The following is a 24713-nucleotide window of genomic DNA, read 5'->3' as shown; positions in this document are numbered from 1 at the left end:
AGAAATGTGAAGTGGAGCAAGGAAAGCATTTTTAACAAATTGTGCTGGCAAAACTGGACAGCTATATGCAAAAAAATGGGCTTAGATCTGCACCTATCACCATGTACAAAAGTCAGATCAAAATGGATTAAAGACCTCAACATCAGACCAGAATCCCTAAGGTACATTAAAGACAAGGTCGGCAAAACCCTCCATGACATTGAAGCCAACGGTATCTTAAAGATGACATACCACTGGCCAAGCACGTGAAAACAGAGATGAACAAATGGGACTATCTTAAACTAAGAAGCTTCTGCACCTCAAAAGAATAGTGACCAAGTACAAAGACAGCCTACAGAATGGGAAAAGATATTTACCCAATACCATCTGATAAGGGGTTGATATCAAGGATATACAAGGCACTGGTTGAACTCCACAAGAAGAAAACTGCCAACCTGATCAAAAAATGGGGTGATGAAATGAACAGAAACTTTGCCAAAGAAGAAATCCGAATGGCTGAGAGGCACATGAGAAAATGCTCTCCATCACTAATCATCAAGGAGATGCAGATCAAAACAACAATGAGATATCATCTCGCACCACAGAGACTGGCCCACATCTAAAAAAACAAAATCAACCGGTGTTGGCGTGGCTGTGGGGAGAAAGTGACTCTCCTTCACTGCTGGTGGGAATGCCGACTGGTTCAGCCCTTTTGGAAAACAATATGGATGATTCTCAAAAAATTAGAAATAAAGCTCCCTTTTGACCCAGCAATAGCACTCCTGGGGATATATCCCGGAGAGGCAAACAGGTATGCTAGAAATGACATTTGCATTTCTATATTCATTGCAGCACTGTTTACAATAGCCAAAATCTGGGAAAAAACGGAGTGCCCCAAACAGATGACTGGTTAAAGAAATTTTGGTACATCTACACAATGGAATACTATGCAGTTAGAAACAGATGAAGTCATGAAATTTGCATATAAGTGGGTCAACATGGAAAACATCATGTTGAGTGAAATGAGTCAAAAGGAAAGAGACAGACATATCAAGAGCGCACTCGTATGTGGATTATAAAGTAGCAGAATGGGATACTAACACCCAAGAGTAGTAGAGATAAGAACCAGGAGGTCTGCCCCACAGCTTGGAAACTGGCCTCACATGCTGTGGAAAAAGGCAGCAGAGAGAGAGAAGGGAACACCTAGTAGAGAATGTTGGGAGGACCCACTCGGGTTGGATGTTGCATACCAAAAGTAGATTATAGACTGAACATAATGGCCACTCAATACCTCTATTGCTGGGGGCTATTGCTGGCTCAACTACAACATCCAACAGGAGAGAGTACAAAAGGGAATGCCCTGCCGCAGAGGCAGGATGGGGTGGCGGGGGTTGGGATAGGAGTGGTGGGAGAGATACTGGGATCATTGGTGGAGGAGAATGGGCACTGGTGGAGGGATGTAAACTAAATACAAACATGAAAGTTCATAAATTTGAAACTACCCCACGGTGTTTCACTAATAAAATTTTTTTTAAAAAAAAGAATACTAACTTCCTCTTTGGTGCTCCTCTCTGACTTCCCTGAGGCAGCTTCAGGGGTTGTGTTCTTTTACATTAGGCTTGTTCAGATTCTTGTGTTCACCATTATATTGGTGAGTTTTGGGATATTTTGATTGGAATAGGCTAATGGACTATTGGCCAGGCTGTCCTTGTCAGAGTTGGGTAATAGAGATTGAGTCCAAAGTGCTGGGAAAGGAGGCCGCGCTGCCTCTGCTGCTGTCCCTGTGGTGGGGGGGAGGGGTTGGCCAAGTTGGGCCTGTGCAGGATTAGAGTCCCACGTCTGGCGCAGTCTTAAAACTTGCAGGGGTCCCTCCTCTGGCCTAGGTGCTCCATGGACACCTAAGCCGAGAAGGGGTCTTCCCTGTTAACTTCTTTCAAAACATCAGAATATGAATGTGTTTTGGGCTTTTTAGTTTGTTTCTGAGCTGTACCCAGTCATGTTGAGGGCTATTGCTGGATCAATTCTCAGATCAGAAGTCACCCTCAAAGCTTCTCCGGACCACGTGGTGAGCAGGGTTGAGTCCAAGGCTTCTTTGGGTTTGTTTTGCAAGTGTTCCAGCCAACAGAACTACCTCATAGGGTTGGGGGGTGTAGGGATAGGGTGGAGCAACAGTATAGCCAGAAGCCAACCTGGGTTGGATCCCTGGTGCTCCATTTGGTCCCCCTAGCCTACCAGGAGTGATCCCTGAATGCAGAGCCAGGAATAAGGCCTAAACACAGTATTGCCCCCCAAAACAAACATGATGGGGATGGTCATCTAGCATGCTTGAGAAGACTGGCTCACTTAGCTGGCAGCAACCTGATTTGCACATTTTCTAGAATGCTCTTTCTTTGCAGCATTTTTGCAAAGGAAAGAGAAGGAATTCACTGAGAGCCCATTTAGGAAGCAGATACATGTATACCAGGATGATCAAGTTTAAGTCTGGAAACATCAAATGCAGAGCCTGGAGCAATAGCACATGATACATTGATGGTAGGAGTGTCCCTTGATAGAACCACCTCTGGAAATTAATTTTACTTTACATCACAAGTCTTCTCATGTTTCTGTCTGCTTATTACTTTAGAGAAACTACATGTTTCAGGAGACACAAAGATGTTCATGTTGGAACAGTACGAGGGTGTGAGGAGGTGCATTCTACCCACCCCACTGACAGTATTGATCAATAAATTATAACATACAATGGAAATTTATGCAACAACAAAAATGAACAAGATGTCATTATAGATGAGTGGCATAGTTATGTTAGTATGTTAATAGTTATGTTTATTTTAAAACATCCTAAATATATAAGAGTACAATTTAGCATGTATCAAAGACAAAACCAAACAAAACAAGCAAATGCGATGCATTGTTGAGAGGTACTCACATATGTGATAAAACATTTGAGAACAAGGGAATTGTTGACACCAAAGTTAGAATACTACTTCCTGGGAGGGACATATAGGCACTCCCAATTTATTAATGTGTTAACATTTTCTGTTGAATCCAGTTCTTGGTGATTTTAAACAGTATTAACTAACATGAGTCTATGGGCACAGAATTTAGCAGATTCTGGGCTGGAGAAGTAGCACTAGTCTTGCTCATGGCTGGCACCAGTTCAATCTTTGCACCACAGATGGTTCCCCAGGCATTTTCAGGAGTGATCCCTGGGCATAGAGCCAGGCATAAGCCTTGAGCACAGGTGGAACTGGGCCCACGCCCCCCAAAAAAGAACTTACATTCAACTTCTCTGTAAGGGTAGACATAAAACTACAGGTCAAGTGATAGCCAGAAGGAAAATAGAGTAGAGAATGAGAAATGGGCTTCTACTGCTGTAATTTAGAAGTTTGTCTTAAAAGAACTCCATCATCCATGGGGCTGGAGTAATAGCACAGCGGGTAGGGCATTTGCCTTGCATGCGGCCGACAAGGGTTCGATTCCCAGCATCACATATGGTCCCCCAAGCACTGCCAGGAGTAATTCCTGAGTGCATTTGCCAGGAAGGAGTAACACCTGTGCATCGCAAAAAGCAAAAAAAAAAAAAAAAAAAAAAAAGAACTCCATCATCCAAAGAACTGTCTTCAAGCTGTGCTTATCATGACTACAGGCTCTATCTCATCTTTGAACTCCTTTCTGTGGACCTCTAACGTGCCTGGGGAGAGGGGGAGTGGATTCTACACCTCCTGTTGATTCTTGGATTCTTCATTTGTTTAAATGTTATTTGTGCTTGGTCTGGAAAGACAGTATCAAAGTAAGGTTTTAGACTTATGTGTAGCTGTGGCTCTGGTTCAAATCCTGACACCACATCTCTCCCCAGTGTGCCACCAGGGGTCACTCCTGAGCTCAGAGCCAGAAATAGCCCCTGAGCACCCTGGAATGTGACACAAAACACAGTTATCTGTACTGAATCTTAAAAGAAGTGTTAAGTCACTCTAAGTCTATGTAGAAATTTAGAACCTCAAAATCTACTGATGACAGAGAACAATTTAACTGGCTAGTTTGGGTCTTGGTAGAGCTTTGGGAATATCTATCAGAGGATTTTGTTGACTTTTTTTTGTTTGTTTTTGGGTGCCACATCCAGCAATGCTGACGGCTTATTCCTGGCTCTGCACTCAGGGATCATTTTTGGTGTGCTCAGAGGGACGAAAAGGGATACTGGGGATCAAATCGGGTCTGCTAAATGTGCAAGGCAAGCACCCTATTGGCTGTACTGTCAGGTCCCAGGCTCTTTGAATACCTTTTGGAGTCTACACAAAGTAACATATTACCACTGGTATAGCTCTTTAGAAGTACCGCTGAGATCAGCTCACTATTCCACTAGCATGGACACATTTGTGGAATCAGCAATTAAAAAGCCATTTACCCCCATGGGGATTTAGAAATGGATCAAGTCTTCAGAATTTTCAGAGCCTTGGATATACTCAATAATGAAGTTTGGCAAGAAGTGGAATCTTTCCAAGCCTCTAAATATATTTACTTCCAACTGGAAATCAGGAATCCTAGCATCCCAGGTCAAAATTCTGAATGAAAATAGTTGGATCTTTTCTGGAAAATATTAGTCTGATCCAGCTATATGAGTTCTGGGCAAAATGACACAGAAGCATCTATAGTTTAATAATTTGGACAAGCAGATTAAGAAGATGGAGTTTTGTGACATAGTTTACCTTTACAGTTATTTTTGTCTTGCGTACTTTATTGTAAAATGGAAGCTGTACTTCATCTAACCAGAAATGTAACTTCAATGTTATTCAACATAAATTAGTATTCTATAAGAATTCAAATATAATTATGTAGATATTACAACTATTACTATGAAACCAATCCTTCAAAAACACAATTATAAAATAATCAGAAACAACACTCAATTTTATTAATGAAATTTAATATATGTACAAATTATTTTTCTAATAAATGTTAACATTGCCAGTAAAGCACCAAAAAATCTTGAGCTCTTGGCGAGAAGCTGGACGGTGGTGGCTCGCCGCGCGCAGGCGCAGAAGCGCGGCCGCGCGTGGGAACACTGGGCGCGCGGCTCCGGGCGGCCAAGTCTCGGCTTCTGCACGGGGCGCCGGGGCGGAACGCTGGGCGCGCGGCTCCGGGCGGCCGAGCCTTGGTTTCCGCACGGCGCGCTGGGGCGGCGCACCGGGGAGGCGGGGCCTGCCGGCCAAGATGGAGCTCCTGCAGGTGCTGCGGCGGGGGCTGCAGCAGTTCACGGGGCACGGCGGCCTCCGCGGCTACCTGCGCATCTTCTTCAGGTAGGCGGCCGGGAGGCGACCCCGGCTCCGGCGGGCCCGGGCGCTGCCTGGCTTCCGGGAACGGGGCCCGGGGCTGGGTCACCTTGGACAAGGACGGCTCGCCTGTCCCGGTGACCTCACGCCGCCGTACCTACGACCCCGCAGCCCTCCTCCCCCCGCCCCGTGGGTCGAGTGTCACCTCCCGCGGTCTCTCGAGACACTGCAGCAAACCAGCTCCCGCGGGGCGGGACGGTGGCCGCGTGACCTGCACCCCGGACCCGCACCTGGGGCAGCCCCGATCGTTGCCCAGCTCTTGAGTATGACCTTGGGCGAGTGTTTGCTGCCTCTCGGGGTTCTGTCTCTGCAATGCTTCGAAGGAGGCGATCACAGGGCCCCCCTCCCCCCCAGTCCTGCCTTTGCAAACCAGAGTCGAAAAGTTCCTTGAAATTCCTCTATGTTTTGTTTGTTTGTTTGTTTTTTGTTTTTTTAAGGTGGAAAACAGGGTCTGGAGAGATGGTACAGCAGGGACTATTCTTGCATCCGAATCTAATTCCATTCCATTCTCACCGCATAAGGTCCGCAGAGCACCACCAGGAGTGATCTCTGAGCACTACCGGATGCTTCACCAACTCCCCCCCTCCAAAAAGAGGGGAGATATAAAAATTGACAACCTTTGCGGCGGGGGCGGGGGGCGCTTTTTGGATCACTCTTGGCGTTGCTCAAGGGTTACTCCTGGCTCTGCATTCAGGATTTACTCCTGGCGGTGCTCAAGGTACCATATGGGATGCCGAGGATGGAACCTCTGTTGGCTCAGCCGAAGTTCAAAGCAAACGGCCCTACTCATTGTACTGTCGCTCTGGCCTCCAACATTGACAACTTTGGCTTCTGATTTCCTTGAGGGGTTTGCTGATTTGATTCCAGGGCCCTGACTCGGGGCTTATGGGCGAGAAGATAGTAGGAAGGTAAAATCGTCTTTCTAGAAGATATTGCAGGTACCTAATTAGAGTGATATTCCCTCCCTTCCCCTCTTTTGGGGACTCACCCCGCTTTTAGGACACACAGCTGGCTCTGTGCTCAGGGATCACTCCTGCAAGGCAAATACTTTACCCCTGTCTTTCCAGCCCCATGTTCAGTGTGATTTAAGCTTACGAGTTGGAAGTTTTCTACGTGGTAGTACAGGGGGTGGTTACCATTTCTACCGTTTCTGTACACTTGACTCACATTTGTGTTTTAGAATCATTCTGTAATGTGTTTTCTTTTGATATTCACAGGGCAAATGATGTGAGACTTGGAAAATTAGTGGGTGAAGATAAATATGGAAATAAGTATTATGAAGACAACAAGCAGTTTTTTGGTGAGTACCATATATATATATATATATATATATATATATATATATATATATATATATATATATAAATGATCACTGGGAATGAGATGGAGATTGGGGTTTTTTAATTTAATTTTTTTTTTTTTTTTTGGTTTTTAGGCCACACTTGGCAATGCTCAGGTATTACTCCTGGCTCTGTACTTAGAAGTCACCTCTGGCAGTGCTCAGGGGACCATATGGGATGCCAGGGATCAAATCCATATAGACCATGTGCAGATCAAGTGCTCTCTCTCCAGATAGAGATTTGATTGTACTCTTTTCTGTAGTATACAAGGATCTTTTACAGGGCACTTTAAGTTTTTAATTTGGGGGTGGATCTGCACCCTGTGCTTACTCCTGGCTCTGAGCTCAGGGATCACTCGTGGTGCTGGGGGACCTTGTGGTATCACAGATTGAGTTGGGTTCAGCCGCATCCATAACAATTGCTTTACCTCCCTGCACTGTCTCTCCCACCCAGAAATGCAACTTTTTTAAAGGGTTGGTTTTTTTTCTTGCTTTGGAAATTTTGAGCTATGTTCCTATCTGGCAGTCCTAATATGGAAGCAGACCATAGGAATGTATAAGTTAATACAATCTTTTTGGCAGTCAATTTGTAATATCTGTCAAAGTTTACATTACACATAGCCTTTCAGCATTTCCACTCCAGAGAGTTTGTTCTAGAAATACCCTTGTAAGGCAAACCATACACTGCAGCTTTGTTTTAGTAATAAACTCTCAAAAGCAATCTTAGTGTTCATTAATTAATTTACTGATGAAATACACATTTTGGGGGATTTGTCTTTGTGAGTGGGGCACATCCATCAGTGCTCAGGTGCTCAGGACTTACTCCTGGCTCTGTGCTCAAAAATTATTCCTGACAGTGCTCAGGGGGCCATATGGGATGCGTGGGATGGAATCTGGGTCAACTGCATGCAAGGCAAAAACTCTACCTGGTGTACTATTGCTCTAGCCCCTGAAATACACATTTTTTGGAATATTTGTTGCCCTTAGGATGATACACACCTGTATGGTTCTCTTTTGCCATGAGGGCATCAAACCCAGATTTTTCACAGGTAGACCATGCAATTCAGCTCTGTCTCCCCAGCTCCTGAAGCCGATCTGCATCATAGATGTCAGACTTTGAAACATAAACTGCAGTTTAGAGCAATGTTTGATTTTTCTGAGTGGTGGAAAACATATGCTTTTTGTGCTATAAATTTTGGAAAGAAACACAGGAAACGGGGGACTGGAGTGGTAGCACAGCGGGTAGGGTGTTTGCCTTGCATGTGGCTGACCTGGGTTTGATTCCCAGCATCCCATATGGTCCCCTGAGCACCGCCAGGAGTAATTCCTGAGTGCTGAGCCAGGAGTAACCCCTGTGCATCACCGGGTGTGACCCGAAAAGCAAAAAAAAAAAAATATATATAGAAACACAGGAAACTTAGAGGGAGAATTAGTTTGTTAGGGTTCAACATTATTCTCCCCCTCCACTTTATATTTTATGACCTGGTTAACTTTAGTTTCTTCATCTATAGAGTAAATATATTTCCTGTCTCATTTTATTTATTTATTTATTTATTTTGCTTTTTGGGTCACACCGGCGATGCACAGGGGTTACTCCTGGCTCTACACTCAGAAATTACTCCTGGTGATGCTGGGGGATCTTATGGGATGCTAGGAGTAGAACCTGGGTTGGCCACGTACAAGGCAAACACCCTACCCGCTGTGCTATCGCTCCAGCCCCCTCATAATTTTTAATACAAGTTAGATGAAAAGTAAAGGGGAGGAGCTAATCTTAATGTAGGGTTCTTTAGCCTGAGCAAGAATACTACTATGGCCAGATGTCTTCCCCTTTTTTTTTAATCTTTTGGTTTTGGGGCCACGCCTGATGATGCTCAGGGCTTACTACTAGCTCTATGCTCAGGCATCACAACCAGGCTTGGTGGACTAGAGGGCGTGCTAGGGATTGAACAAGGGTTGTGCATGTGCCTAAGTCAAGCGTCCTACCCATACTACTGTCACTCCAGTGCCAGTTTCTTTTTTTTTTTTTTTTTGCTTTTTGGGTCACACCTGGCAATGCACAGGGGTCATTCCTGGCTCATGCACTCAGGAATTACCCCTGACGGTGCTCAGGGGACCATATGGGATGCTGGATTTCGAACCCGGGTTGGCTGAGTACAAGGCAAATGCCCTACCCGCTATTATATCACTCCAGCCCCCAGTGCCAGCTTCTTTGAGAGAGTCTGTCTGTGTGCTGTTAGTATTCATTGGCATTTGCCCACTTGAACCCAGCAGCCCCTCTCCATGGCACCCAAAACTGTCCAGACCAGCTTTATCATTACTCTCTTTGAGAATGCCTGGCCTCATGCTTGGCATGTAAATGCTCATGAGTATTATTACCATTGTTGCTCTTAAGCGAATTGTTGAGCTTTTTATTTTAGCTGTGTATTTGTTTTGTTTTGTTTTTCTTTTTGGGTCACACCCGGTGATGCTCAGGGATTACTCCTGGCAGTGCTTGGGGGACCATATGAGATACCAGGAATTGAGCCCAGGTTGGCTGTGTGCAAGGCAAACGCCCTAACTGCTGTACTATCACTCTGGCCCCCGTATTTGTTCTTTTTGGTTGTTGTTTAATTTGAGGCCACATTCAGCAGTGTTCAGGGCTTATTCCTGGCTCTGCACTCAGGGATAACTCTTACCAGGCTCAGGGGACCTTATGTAGTGCCAGAAATTGAGCCGAGGATGGCTGTGTGTAAGGCAAGTGTCCTGCCCACTGAACTATCTCTCTGGCCCCCTAATTTGTTCCTTTTATAAAAAAATTTTCTCCAAGATGAAAAGTATTATTATTTTTTATTATTATTTTTTGTTTGTTTTTGGGTCACACTCGGCGATGCACAGGGGTTACTCCTGGCTCATGCACTCAGGAATTACTCCTGGCGGTGCTCAGGGGACCATATGGGATGCTGGGATTCGAACCCGGGTCGGCCGCGTGCAAGGCAAATGCCCTACCCACTGTGCTATCGCTCTAGCCCCCCCCCCTTTTTTTTTTTTTGCTTTTTGGGTCACACCCAGCGATGCACAGGGGTCACTCCTGGCTCTTGCACTCAGGAATCACTCCTGGCGGTGCTCAGGGGACCATATGAGATGCTGGGATTCGAACCCGGGTCGGCCGCGTGCAAGGCAAACGCCCTACCCACTGTGCTATCGCTCCAGCCGCCCCCCCTTTTTTTTTTTTTTGCTTTTTGGGTCACACCCAGCGATGCACAGGGGTCACTCCTGGCTCTTGCACTCAGGAATCACTCCTGGCGGTGCTCAGGGGACCATATGGGATGCTGGGATTCGAACCCGGGTCGGCTGCGTGCAAGGCAAACGCCCTACCCGCTGTGCTATCACTCCAGCCCCTTATTTTGCTTGTTTGGTTGGCTAGCCCAAAACTTATCCTGGCTCTGTGCTTAGGCAATCATTCCTGGCGACCTCAAAGGGCCATATGGGGTTCATAGAAGGCAAACACTCTATATTATTTCTGTACTGTATTATTTCTCCACCTGCTAAAATAACAAATTATTATTGTTATTAATAAGCCATAAGCCACCTCCTGCCAGCCCCAGATAATCTCATCGGCCACCCTTCAGAACTCACAGCTGCTTCTCCCGGAAGGGAGCATAAAATGAGGCTCCCATAACCATGCCACCAGACTCCATGCCAGGCTGCTGCCACTTGGGGCACCCCAGAGGGGAGCGGGTGAGAGCCCTACCCGCCCCAAAGGACCCAGCCCCGGCAGCCAACCTCCACTACCCAACCGCCACCATGATCCATGCTGCTTTCCACACGCTCAGGCCGAGCCTCATGCGTGAGTGAACATATTCTTGGACCGTGCGCCCTCTTTACGGCTGCTCGATACATCATAAGACACTCCCTATCTATTATATATATGTGTGTGTGTATATCTCGGAGAGCCCAGCAAGCTACCGAGAGTATCCCGCCAGCACGGCAGAGAGAGCCTGGCAAGCTCCCCATGGCATATTCGATATGCCCAAAACAGTAACAGTAACAGGTCTCATTCACGAGACCCTGAAAGAGCCTCCAATCATTGGGAAAGACAAGTAAGGAGAGGCTACTAAAATCTCAGGGCTGGGATGACGAGATGTTACTGGCATCCGCTCGATTAAATCGATGAACAACGGAATGACAGTGATACCATAATATGCAAAGTTATTCACAGTTGGGTTTTAGACATACCATGTTCCAGCACCAATCCCATCACCAGTGTCAACTTCCCTCCTCTGATGTTTATTTTAATTTGATTGATTTTAATTACTTTTTTGTGCCACACCCAGGCAGTGGTCAGGAACTACTATTGGCTCTGCTCAAGGGTCACTCCTGGCAGTGCTTGGGAGACCATCGTGGTAGAAAGAGTTGAACTAGGTTCAGCTCCATGCGAAGCAAGCACCTTCCCTCCCATACTATTCCTCTGGCCCTTAGGCGGTCATTTTTCAATACTTTCTGGAGACAGAATTCAGGGGAGATTGCACCTTGCTGTGGCAGCCCGTAGCTCCTGCTGCAACGCTTTCAGACACTTCCTGAGTGGGGCTTCACTGACACACACCCTGGATGCTTTTCCCCTAATCTTTCCCTTCTATAAGAGCACATAAAACCTTTCCTTGTGCCAGGCAGGAGATAGTACAACACACCTGGTTTGATGCCCAAAGCATCGGCTGGGTGCAGCCCTGGAGGACCCCCAAGCATCTCTGGGTGTGGCCCTGGAGGCCTCTAAATCCCATTGGGACTGGGGCGTCCATGGACTCGCTGGCACCGCAGCATCTTCCTCTCGGGCCCCCTGTTGCCTGTGAGTCTCCGGAGGGCGCCTGGCCTCCGAGCCCTGCTTGGGAGGCCCTCCTGCCACCAAAAACACTTGTATAGTTGTTTTGGGGTCACACCCAGTGATGCTTGGGTTACTCCTGGCTCTGCACTCAGTAATTATGCCCAGCAGTGCTCAGGGGACAATATGGTGTGCTGTGGGGGGCGTCGAACCTGGTTTGGCCACATGCAAGGCTAAGTGCTCTACCCACTTTACTATTACTCCGGGCCCCCCAAAAATATTTTAATAAGTTTATTTTTGGTGTTATGCTATATTTACTATTACTCTGGTCCCCCCAAAATATTTTAATAAGAAGCTTATTCTCTTTGATATTACGCAGTTAGTATCTAATTCTTTTTCTGTTTATGGTTGTCCTTATTTCCTTTGCACTTTCTAAATAATTAATTTTTCCACCCAGGCCGTCACCGATGGGTTATATATACAACTGAAATGAACGGCAAGAACACATTTTGGGATGTGGATGGAAGCATGGTGCCCCCTGAATGGTAATCAAAATTAACATTTTACTGTACTAGCCTTGGCCGTATTTGTCTCATTACCCAAATCCTCACTGATTATTTGTTCTTAAGGTAGTCCGGGCTACTCTGGGAGCACGGGTCCCAGATAAGATCCCTGATACCATCTCAGGCTCATAACAAGTGATCCTCTGAGTCACTGGCTCAGCCTACCAGTGTGTTGTGATTCCGTGCCAGGAAGTCCAACAGTGAGACAGGACACTTGCGATGACTCACCTGTGCACCTGGGTGTCCAGCCCTCAGGCAGTTCAAATGCAGCATACTGAGCTCTCTGGGGAGGTCTGTCACTGTAGCTGGCTGTCAGCAGGGGGCATAGCTGGGACGTGGTTGGAATTCCCGCAGGTAGTCTGAACTTCCATGGGTGGTGCCCCGAGAAGGCTCCAGGCAGGTGCCATATAGCCTATCTGACTGTGGCTGGGAAATCACTCAGTGCTGATTCCTTACTCTGCCCTTGGTCAATTAGAAAATTCTGCCTAAGTTTGAAGAGAGAGAGTATAGATCCTATCTCTTGATAGAGATGAATGAGCATGATATTACATGTTGGAACATACTGTGCTATGAAGAGTTGAACTTGTAAAAAGTTCCTTAACTCTGGGACTTAGATGCGGTGTCAGCAAACGAACGTAGGGCCTCAGATGCGGGGAGGGTGCACTGCTGAGCTCTACTGCTGAGCTCAAGTATTTGAAAAATATTTGTCAATTTCAGTACAGCCCTATTAAATATTCCTCAGGGACAGAAATCACTTCTGGGGGGAGGGGGAGGGGGATTGGGAGGGCTGTGCCAGGGATCAAATTCAGGGGCTCACACATGCCATGCTATTGCTCTAATCTAAACTATATCCCTGCTGGGAGACCACTGTTTGTGTTCTCTGGTTGTATACAGAAATACAGATCCATACTATCTCCAGATAGTAGATAGTGTCTACTATCCTGGTTAGGGCCAGAGAACTTTGAAATGTGGCTAAGTAAGTGAAGTTTTTATTTCTTTAGTGACATTTAAGTTATGTGACATTAGTGACATTAAGGTATTTGATTGCAGGAAATTTTTTTTGGTGTTTTTTTTTTTTTCAATTTGTTTGTTTAATTTGGGGGCCACATCCAGCTGTGCTCAGGGCTTACACCTGGCTCTGCACTGAGGAATCACTCTTGGTGGGGCCCAGGGAACCTTAGGGGGTTCCAGGGATCAAATCTGGATCGGATACGTGCAAAGCAAGTGACTTACCCACTATACTGTCCCTTTGGCCCCAAGAAATGCCTTTTGTTTTGTTTTGTTCTGTTTTTAAATACTGTGAGAAAGCTAGGGAGATGGCTCAAAGGGCTAATGCATTTTATGCATGCTGGAACTCAGCACTGCCAGGAAAGAATCCTAAGTGCTGAGCTGTGTAGTCTAAAACTAACCCCCCATATAAATATACATGTAAATATTATGTATAACACACATACAGTGTATATGTGAACTAAGCAAAATGTATTTATAAGATTTCACCTGTAACAATTTCAATTTGGTCAGTTAGGAACATTGAGTGGTAATATGGTTTGAAGATCACATCTTCATAATAAAATTCTTTGTGTGTGTGTAATCTGCTGTTGAATTGCTTTTTTTTTTTTCACCGAATCACCGTGAGATAGAGTTATAAGCTTTCATGTTTGAGTCTCAATCATGCAACGATGAAACACAATCCCTCCACTAGTGCACATTCTCCACCACCAATGTCCCCTTTTCTAACCTTCCCCTTGCCTCCATGACAATTTCCCCCATACTCTCTACTTTGGGGCATTATGTTTTGCAATGCAGATACTGAGAGGTTAGCACTTTTGGTTCTTTATCTATTTTCAGCACACATCTCCCATCCTGACCGATTCCTACAACCTTCATTGTCTTGGTGATCCCTTCTCTATTCCAGCTGCCTTCTCCCCCAGCTCATGAGACAGGCTTCCAACTACGGGGCAATATTCCTGACCCTTATGGGCCCTTGTGTCTACTGTCATGGGGGTCAGTCTCATGTTATTTTATATTCCACAAATGAGTGCAATTCTTCTATGTTTGTCCCTCTCTTTTTGACTCATTTCACTTAGCATGATATTCTCCATATCCATCTGCTTATAAGCAAATTTCATCACTTCATCTCTCCTAACAGCTGCATAGTATTCCATTGTGTAGATGTACCAACGTTTCTTTAATCACTCGTCTATTCTCAGGCACTCAGGTTGTTTCCAAGTTCTGGCTACATAATAAAATTCTTAATATGAGAAGGCCTCAGTGTTACTACAGTTGAGTCTCGATTTTATGTTCTTTTAAATGGGAAATAATAACCTAGTTCTGATAGGGTCTGTATTAGATGATGAGATGGGGGTACAGGAATAGTAACTTCAGTAACTTGATTAGGAAACTGACTAAAATTATATAAGTGGAAACATTTCAAATTATAAAATAGTAAGAATCTGAAAAAGTGGAGCAGAGAGATGGTACAGGGTGTAAGGACACTTACCTTGATGTGACTGACCAGGTTCATCCCCAGCACCGCATATGGTCCCCTGGACACAGCCAAGTGTGGCCCAGACCCTTTCAGAACTGTAAAATGAAGGTATTATTCAGCCAGGCTGGCCCTTTTTTATGATTTGATATCACATTAAAAAAAATTGCAAGCTGTGCAAGAAGATTTTTGCAGGGGCCTGAGGGCAATTGATACAAAGCTGAATTTCTTTGAAGAGTGGTTCTTGCTAAGAGCTGAGTACTTTGATGACCTTATTTATCAGGGAAGCTTAAAGACTCCCGTGATGCCTCTTTGCAGGAGAAGTGATGTCGGACTATCTCAGCTGCTTTGTTTCACAAGCTCCCCGTTTCCCCTTTGTGAATACACTGGAATTTTAATTCTTGTCTTTGGTTTGATCATGAATCAGTTTGAAGTTGGGTTGGTTTATCTTTAGAGATCCAGGTGTTGCGTGTAGAATAATGATTGACAAATACAATTTATCTTCACTCATTTACTATTTATTACATACCTACAAGGTGTCAAAAATCATTGTAGGCACTGGGGTATGACAGTGAATGGAAAAACAAATTTTTGCTCTAATGGAGAGGGGAGGCAGAAAAAGAAATGTTACCTGTTTTAACCCACAGTATGCAAGGACGATAATACAAATGCAAGGATGATAATACCCCTTTAGGAAGCCGGCATTCATAAAGCGGGACGATGTCGTTCAGCGGAGGACCCTTGTCCTACATGTATGAAACATTGCCAAAACAACAACCCCCTCTGTGTCACAAAATAAAGCTATGGGAAGGTCAGGTAGCTATTTTCATAGAGGTTAGGGAAGGCTTTTGAGGTGACATTTGAAGTAGGAAGGAGCTACCCAGGGGAGCGAAGCTCCAGGTTACAAACATCAGGTGTGAAGTCCTGTGTTCGAGGTGTGTTGCTGCATTCAGAGAACAGCAATGAGGCCGATTTTCCTGGCATTTTCCTTAGCTCTGGTAGGACGCCAGCATTTGTGTGGGGCAGCTCCTGCCTCTGCCTGCTGTGGGAGACGAAGAAAGTCACTCCTGGAGAGCTGAGTGAACTGGCATCTGCACAGACCCCAGCGACAGGGACTCCTGATGTCGCCCAGTTGGTAGACTGGTTCCTTCACACAGTTCTTCTCAGTTTTCTGGGCCAAATATGGGTTATGGTGGTCTGTGAGTCTGTTCAGCGGCTGGCTAATCTCATCTGGAAGAGGGTTTCCTCCCTTCAGAAGTGCCAGGGGACAGAATCAGGGAATCTCTTTATGGTGATTCATTTAATGTTTCCTAATTGTATATAGATACTAGAAATCTTGTGGAGGGGAAAGGACTTTTTTTTTTTTTTTTTTTGCTTTTTGGGTCACACCCGGCGATGCACAGGGGTTACTCCTGGCTCTGCACTCAGGAATTACCCCTGGCGGTGCTCAGGGGACCATATGGGATGCTGGGAATAGAACCCGGGTCAGCCGCATGCAAGGCAAATGCCCTACCCGCTGTGCTATTGCTCCAGCCCCTCATTTTGTCTTTCATCTCCAGACCTTCATTTCTCTGAATATCTCAGCAGCCAGCCAGGTGTACCAGTAGGTAAACTAAAAGTGTACCTGCTTAGTGAGTACTTGTGTTTGGGCCAGTGGAACACCACAAATCCTAAAAATAAAAGCAACCAGCCACAGTACTCAACTTAAAGCGGTTCATTTAGGACCACAGAGATATTTCATTGGGCTAGAGCTTCCAGTTTGATCCAGTATGACTGAAATGTGTAGATTTAGCTCTGGGAGCTCATAGGCACTACTGAATGTTGTTAGCTGATAGGCTGATGTTATCTGTTAGCTTATTGCTTGTTCTTTTTCTTTTTTATAGTACTTTTATCTCTCCCACCCTCCCCCCATTCCAGGAGGATATCACCCCGTAATCCTGGCGTTCACCAGGGCTTGCTTAGGCCATAACTTGATTAAAGTAGAATCCACAGAGTATTTACCAGATACTGTTTTATGCCCTTTTCCTTCATCGTCTTCCCTGGAGCTGCTGCTGGGCCTGGCGGTGGTGCACCTGATGGCGTGTCTGCCACTGAAGCCACTTCTCCGGCCCCGCTTGGCCACTTGGCATTGCCCTCAATTTGATCTTTAAGTTAGCTAGATGCCACCTTCTATAGGGTAACATACAAAAGTTTACATTCACTTTTACGGTAACTTTTGAATAAAATTAGTGACAGACCAAGTCAGTATTTACAGCGTCCAAGAAAAAAGATTTGTGTATGTTTGGGTGCTGGTGAGGTAGCTCAGGGGTTGGGGGCACGTGCCTTACCTGAATATGGGCGTGGCTCAGGAGTCCCCCCAGCTCTCTGGGGCTGCTCTGCTGGCCGCCAGCACTGCTGCACCCCACCATTGAGCTTCCAGCCTGGCTTGGCAGAGTGTCCCCGGGAGTGGTTGCCGGGCCCACAGACGTTGCTTGGGATTATCCATCATCAATAAAAAGGATATAAGTTGGGGACATTTCATTCATAATAATATAAATTCTTATATTAAGAGAAATAAAGATGCTTTTGTATGTATGTGTGGATTTAAGTATTAGAACTCTGAAATATTTTAAAAAGCAAAAAAAGATGACTTGCAGATTTCTCTACAGTGTATATACATTTTTCCCACATGGTGGCACCTTCTGTTCATTTCTAATAAGTCTTTCCTCTTTCAAAATAGTGTACTAGCCTTTCACTTGTATAGTGATTTTTCTTATTAAAATTAGTAGATTGGGGCTGGAGCGATAGCATAGCGGGTAGGGCATTTGCCTTGCATGTGGCCGACCTGGGTTCGATTCCCAGCATCCTACATGGTGCCCTGAGCACCGCCAGGAGTGATTCCTGAGTGCATGAGCCAGGAGTAACCCCTGTGCATCACCGGGTGTGACCCAAGAAGAAAAGAATACAAATTTTTAAACAATTAGTCGATTATTCAAATAATGCATAAATATGTTCATTTTAAATAATGGTGTATGTTAAAAGGTTTCTTTTCTAAAAAGCCAGTAACAGCTTTGTCCTTGAATTTTTTTTTTTTTCAGAGTCATAATGACATTTAACATGTTTTTGCTCTTAGCAGGTTAATTTATTTAGGATTGTGGTGAGCTTTGTTTTCAGTTGACATGTTCTAGAAGCATGTATAGAGAAGTAGAGTAACAAGTGTGGCGGATTACTTGGAGGTGATCAAAAGAAATTAAGGATGAGTCATAGTTTTGGGCTTGAGAGGGTAGATAGGTGTTGGTACTGTTCACTAAAATGGGAAGTCTGGAACTGGGGTGTGGAGGGTTGTAATCAGAAGCATCTCTTTTGGGTATATGAAGCTTGAGATGCCTATCAGAAATCCAAGAGAAGAGAGACCTGTCAGCTCAGCAGCCGGATAGATAAATCCACTGCTGAGCACAGAGGTCAAGCCAATCAAGAATGAGAAGTAGCTCTCAAGGGACAAGAGGTTGACCTCTGAGTACGGGGAGGCTAGCTGCATTGATGGTTATCAGAGATTAAGAGAAGGAAATACAAGTGTCCATTTTTATTTGGCAGGGTGAATGTCATTGAATCTAAATCATATCTCTTATTCAGTGTTTTTGTTCTTTTAAATTTTTTGTAATTTAGGTACTATGATTCACAGTACTATTTGTAATGTTTTTGGCATTTCAGTGTTCTACTCCCATACCTGGAATATGTTTCTGAGAATATTGGAGAAATCAGAAAAGATTTTTTTTTTCCTCTTGTTGTTTGTTCTTGGTTTTGGCCACACCTGGCAGTGCTTAGGGCTTATTCCTGGCTCTGCGCTCAGGGATCACTCCTGGTGGGGCTCAAGGGACCACATGCTGGGGATTGAACCTAGGTCAGCTGTGTGCAAAGCAAGCACCTTACCCCACTGTACTATCTCTCACACCCTGAGACCAGAAAAGTTATGGGCTCTGACATAAAATAGGATTGTCCATCTAGACTTTTAGGAGACAGTCATTTTTACAACACTTTGCCTATTTCTGTTAGTCCTTTGAAATATATTTTATGTTGTTCTACTTACAGTGATTTTTTTTCCTGGCCTTTTCCCTCAATATTGTAAGCATATTTTCTTGTTATTAAAACAACTCACTGATAGTCTTTTGTGACTACAGAAATACACAATTGTTGGGTGCAGGTAGATAGTTCAAAGGGCGTGAGTGTATGCTTTGTGAGTGCATCCTGGCACCCACCCACATAGTCCCCATACCTCAGCAAAGAGTGACCCCTGCACTGCTGGGAGTGACCCTTACCCATCTCTCACTCCCCATGGCCCCGAAATAAACCAGTAAAAATGTACAGTTGTTAGAGAAAACCAAGAAAAATAATTCAGAGAACTATGAGGTAGAAACAGAAATAAACTCTTTGTTTCTTGGGCAGAAACAAGCACTGATTACATTTTATTCACTGATCCAAATATATTTAAGGCTTTGCTTTTGAGTAGGGAGGAAATATTCTTAGGGGATCATAGCGTAAAGAGTAGTGATTTTTTTTTTTTTGCCATACTACTTTGAGAAGAAGACTCATATATCTTCCTACATGTTTCTGTTTACTCTCTAACACTGTAGCACTGCTGTAGCACTGTCGTCCCGGAGCACTGTCATCCCGTTGCTCATCGACTTGCTCGAGTGGGCACCAGTAACGTCTCCATCGTGAGACTTATTGTTACTGTTTTTGGCATAGCGAATGTTTATACAATATTTTATTTACTTCTCCCCGTATTTAACTGATTACATTTTCTCTATTTAAGCATTTTAGTTGTCAGATTGAGGTTTTTTCCTTTAGTGGAGGGTGATTTGTGCCCCGTCTGCACATCCAGCCATACTTGGGCTGCTCGTGGCTCAGTGCTGGGGGCAGAACCGGGCGCCCCTGCATGGAAAGCCTGAGTGCCGGACCTTTGCGTCATCTCCCCAGCTGACAGTTTCTCAACATCCCAGAGGCTTTTTCTCTGTAGAAAGATTAATGGCAATGTGAGCTTAGCATTATTGCTATTATTACAACTGCAACTTAAAAAACTAGAGGTTCTTATATCTTGAGGTTCGACATTATTAATAGGATAGCAGGGTGAGTTAATGGAATACTTTTTGCATAAAAGTAGGCACTTTCTCCTGTTCTTTGATGAGTGTTTGATAAACTCTAATGGAAAGGATTAAATTCTCCTAAACAATTATCTCCATTTGCTAGTTTAATTAATTGAATCCCTTTAAGTATTTTAGATCACATTTATAAATGTACTGAGGGTTTTTTTTAATATCTCCAGATGTGTAGGTAGATTAACAAAAACCTGTCAAGCAGAATAATCCAGAGCACTTAAATGGCTCGTTTATGCAAGCCCAAAACTTAAGCTTGTCCACACAAATCTTTTTTCCTCTACTATAATCTGCCAGAAGGTTCTTTCTGCTTTATTCTATGACTGTATGCCACATCCCACAGCTTTCCTTTGTGACCTGTTCTGAACAAGCCAGAGTTGGCTTTTTCCTCGATTTCTACCACTCTCCACTGCTCTGATTACATTTATGCAGTACCAGTGTTCTCCACATACGCAGTGATTTGATTCTTGTTTGTTTGAGGGGCCACATCCAGTGATGCTTAGGGGTCCTCCTGGCTCAGAGGTTGCTTCCAGTGGTGCTTGCGGGACCGTGCTTTGTGCTTTTCATTTTCCTAGATACTTTCTAATTTCTGCATGAGCTCTTTTCTCCATGTCCTCGCTTAAATTTTAACTGAATGGTCATATATAAGGTTGAATGAGGTTCTTAAATACATTTTTTGTGGTGGTGGTGGTGCTGGTGGTGGTGGTTTTTGTTTGTTTTGTTTTGGCTTTTTTTGGGTCACACCCAAAAAAAATTTTTTGGCAATGCACAGGGGTTACTCCTGGTTCATACCACTCAGGAATTACTCCTGGCGGTGCTTGGGGGAACATATGGGATGCTGGGAATCGATCCCGGGTCAGTCGCATGCAAGGCAAACGCCCTACCCGCTGTGCTGTCGTTCCAGCTCTTAAATACATTTTTAATATTCGGCAGTCTTTTTTTTTTTTTTGCTTTTTGGGTCACACCCGGCAATGCACAGAGGTTACTCCTGGCTCTGCACTCAGGAATTAACTCCTGGGGTGCTCAGGGGGCCATATGGGATGCTGGGAATCGAACCCAGGTCGGCTGCGTGCAAGGCAAACGCCCTACCCGCTGTGCTATTGCTTCAGCCCCATCGGCAGTCTTTTTAAAATCTTGTTTTATGGTGCCGGGGATCAAACCCAGGAGCTCAAAGCTGTCACATGTGCAGGGAAAATCTCTATGACTAAGCAGTATCCTCAGCCTTTGAAAGTTTGGGTAGCAATTATTTGGATAAATTTTCTTTCCTTCTCCCCACCCCCTATTTTTGTTGGTTTGTTTTTGTTTTGGGTTAAATCTGGCCTGGCCGTCTTCAAGGGCTGCACTCTGCTCATTGCCAGGATTCACTCCTGGAGCTACATGGAGAGTCCATTTGTTGTCTGCACAGCCTGCGAAGCACACTCTCCCTGGCACTAAATTTTCCTTTTGTTTCTTGAGTGGACTCAGCAAGGTGAAGGCTAATTATTTCTGCCTGTGCTTTAAGCTTCCTTAGAGCCCCGTGGTAAGTGACCGAGTTGGTTTTAACGATTCCCACCTCTGAGCTGCTCCTTGGACGCTTCCCACCACCCATCTCAGCGCTCACAGTCAGAGTCTCGGCCTATTGTTGTTTCAGGGCACGCTCGCCAGCCGCAGTTTCCTTCGGAGCCTGCGAGGGAGAGAGCGCAGCCACAGCGCAGACTGCTTTATTCCTCCTGCCTTCACCGATTCTGGCGCAGGATCGGGAGAACAGCACAGCCACAGAACATGCTGCTGGTTTTAGCCAGTGACCTCGCTAGGTGGCCATAGATGACGAGTAGCCAATATTCTTAAACTTATATAGCATCATCAGTTTTTCACATCAGCTTTAGTTTTAATTTACTCAGGCAGCTCACTTGCCCTTTCCTGGGTAGCTGGGCAATCACTGTTTTCCTGGAAGCTACAGTTCCGTGCTGTCCCCTCATTTCTTTCCCCTTAAATTCATTTCAGTCTTATGAGCTCTGAGCCTTGGGGGAACGTGGCAGAGTGCCACAGTTTTGCTCAGTTCTAGTCTTCTTCCTTTGTTTCTGCTTTTCCCTGTCCCTGGTAAACAGCTTCACCGTCTCTCCTATCTACTCACCGCACCCCCACTTTGGTTTTTCTTGTGGGGTTGCCCCCAGGCCAGGACTTTTACATGCCCTGTGCGTGCGCCCTGCCAAAGAACTGCCTTCCAGCTCCTTCCTGTTCCCCTTCCGGAGTCTTTCTTTCCACCAGATTTTTGGTACCTCCCAGGAGACATTTTTTGAAATAAAATTGTTAAACACTTAAGATGGAAGCACCAGTGACCTTTGGGTTTTGAGATACTTTTTTTTATGGACCTCACATTGCATTATAATCTCACATATGTCTCAGGTGTGCTTCATTAAACATTTCAGCAGGTGGAGCCGGAGGGTTAAGGCACTTGCCTTGTACATACTGACACCGGCTCAATTCCTGGTAATGCGGTCCCCTGAGTCCTGTTAGGAGTGATCCCGAGCACAGAGCCAAGAGTAAGCCCAGAGTACCCCCTTCCCCCACCCCTTCATAAATGCCGACCTGTGAATATGCATGAATTTCACCATTAAAAGTCCAATTCGGTTCTTCACTTAACATTTCTCTTCCTTGACCTGATTCATCCACCCTGTAACTGAATAACTTCACGTAATCCAGAAATGAATCCTCAGTTGGCACTCAGGTTGCACGCAGAGATGTTTTTTTGTTTGCACCATACCTGACAGACTCAGTGCTTACCCCTGACTTTATGCCCAGGGATCACTTCTGGCAGTGCCTGAGTGACCAAGGGGGTGAGCTCGTGCTGAGGAGTGAGCAAAGCACCTGCCTGCACAGACCTTCAGCAAGCCCCTTGCTGGTTTTCAAGCTAGAGCTTCATGAGCCAGAGCAGGGGAAAACCAGCCTCTGACATGTGAGAGTAATACTAGTCTTCAGCAATTTCTCATGTGTTTTCACATTTACAATTAGAATATATGGTATAATCAGTAGTATTGTAATTAATTGACAGCACTTTTTCTTTCTGAGTGATATGGAAGCCGTTAGTGTATAATGTAATCTGTCCTAGATGTTGTGCCACACCCAGCAGTGCTCAGAGTTTATCCCTAGCAGTGCTTGGGAGATCATATGGCCTGCTGGTATTGAACCCTGGTCGGTCAAGCGCTGCTGAAGAGAGAGTACTGCAAATACAGTAGTACCAGCCCCACTATTTTAGGTTTGATGAAATACGAGGAGGATAATACTGTTGCTGACATTCGTTGAGTATATGCTATGCACAGGGATGTCTCTAGGTGCTCTGGGTATATTATCTCATTTATTCCTTATAGTTTGCTTAGGAAATAGATGAAAAAGCTGCAGTATAGAAAAGTCCAGCTTATAAGTTACATGGCTGAATTTCAGCTCAATCCACAAAACTGCTCCGGGACTAGCCTCTTTACTCTCTGCAATGCTGCACTGCCTCTTTGTAATGGTTATTTTTTTCCCTCCTCTTAAGGCACCGTTGGCTTCACTGTATGACTGATGAACCTCCAACAGTAAAACCACCAGTTCCTCGCAAATTCATTTGGACAAACCATAAGTTCAACGTGAGTGGCACTCCAGAACAATATGTACCTTATTCCACCACTAGAAAGAAGATTCACGAGTGGGTCCCACCTTCAACACCTTACAAGTAAAGATAATGATAAACAATTGAAACATGTGAAATAAGGGACTTTCCATGTCATTGTACTTCTGTTGCTGGCTAACTTGATTAAAGTTGTTTCATTATGCTCTGTCTTTTGTGCCTTTTTTTCCCATGAACTTCACTCGCAAAATAGAATCTCACAGACATAGAAGTTAGAGTAAACTTCTGCTGGGCTGGATGCCTGGTTAGCAGTTCCCTGGCACCAGTGGTGGTATCTGTGTTGCTTTTTTCTTTTTTGATGGGCAGCCTCCCAGGGATTCTTGGCCAACTAGGCAGGGATTCACTATGAGGACCCGAGAGGCCCTATGGTGCCAGGAATTCCCCAGAACATCCCAGTGGTGCTCAGGGCCTCCAGAGCTAAACTTGGTGATGCTGAGGGGATGGTATGTGATGTCGGGGATTGAACAAGGTCAGCCACATGTAAGGCAAGCACCTGAAGCTCTGTACTATCTCTCCAGTTCTCTTTTCTGTGCTGGGTTTTGGGGTTGATTTTAGCAGGGTTGGGGGAAGTAGGGGTTTGGGCCACATTTGGCTGTGCTCTGGCCTTATTGCTAGCTCTTTGCTCAGGGATCACTCCTGACGTTCCTCAAGGAACCATGTGTGGTATCAGAGAATTTGAACCAGGGTCAGCCATCTGCAAGGCAAGTGCCTTAACTCCTGTACTATCTCCTTGCCACCCCCCCAGTCTGCTGTTGACCCTTTCATTACCATGACTGATTGTTAGGGGAAGACCCAAATTCATGGGAATTTGGTACTTGAATAGAAAAACAAACAGGTTGTCAGAGGTAATTGGCTTTCCCAGTAGGTCCCCTGGGAATTTATCAGAGATTCTTTTACTTCCAGAGGTTTAGATCTGTTTTGTTTGGGGACTACCCCTGACAGTATGCAGGACTTACTCCTGGTGCAGGGTCTGGAGATCACTGGCCCACACCGAAGGAGCTCAGTCACAGGATGCCACAACGCCAGCCTTGCAGTCTGACGTGTCCAGTCCATTCCGTTGCAGAGCCCAGAAAGAAGTGTTTCTTTGTGTTTGTTTGTTGGGCCATATCTGGCAGTGCTCAGGGCTTACTCTTGCCTCTGTGTTCAGGAATTACTCCTGGAAGGGCTTGGGGGACTCTGTATGGTGTCAGGGATTGAACCTGGGTCAGCTGTGTGCAAGACAACCATCCTACCCATTGTACTATTGTTCAAACACCCCCCACTCCTTCTTTTTGAAAAATTGAAATATAATTTCTCATTTGTGGTGCCAAGTCTTTGAACTGGGGTCAGCTGCATGCAAGGTAAGTTTCTTACCTATTATGTACTCTTATACATTTACCTCTTATACACTCTCTGCAGCCCCTTGATGAATGCATCTTTTTTCTTTTTCTGCCTGTTGAGACCAATC

General features: G+C 45.0%; 1 protein-coding gene across 1 annotated transcript; it reads left to right on the top strand.

The window, feature by feature from the left end:
- Positions 1 to 5116: 5116 nt before the first annotated feature.
- On the top strand, positions 5117 to 23411 carry NDUFA12 (NADH:ubiquinone oxidoreductase subunit A12). The gene is made up of 4 exons (XM_004602746.2): positions 5117 to 5273; positions 6524 to 6606; positions 11898 to 11985; positions 23135 to 23411. Exons 1-4 carry the CDS (start codon positions 5188 to 5190, stop codon positions 23313 to 23315), a joined length of 438 nt encoding a protein of 145 aa, XP_004602803.1. The 5' UTR covers positions 5117 to 5187; the 3' UTR covers positions 23316 to 23411.
- Positions 23412 to 24713: the final 1302 nt, after the last annotated feature.

This window comes from Sorex araneus, chromosome 10, assembly GCF_027595985.1.
Source record: "Sorex araneus isolate mSorAra2 chromosome 10, mSorAra2.pri, whole genome shotgun sequence".
NCBI lineage: Eukaryota > Metazoa > Chordata > Mammalia > Eulipotyphla > Soricidae > Sorex > Sorex araneus.
The sequence above is the reverse complement of the archived record's forward strand: the minus strand, read 5'-3'. Positions and strand labels throughout refer to the sequence as shown.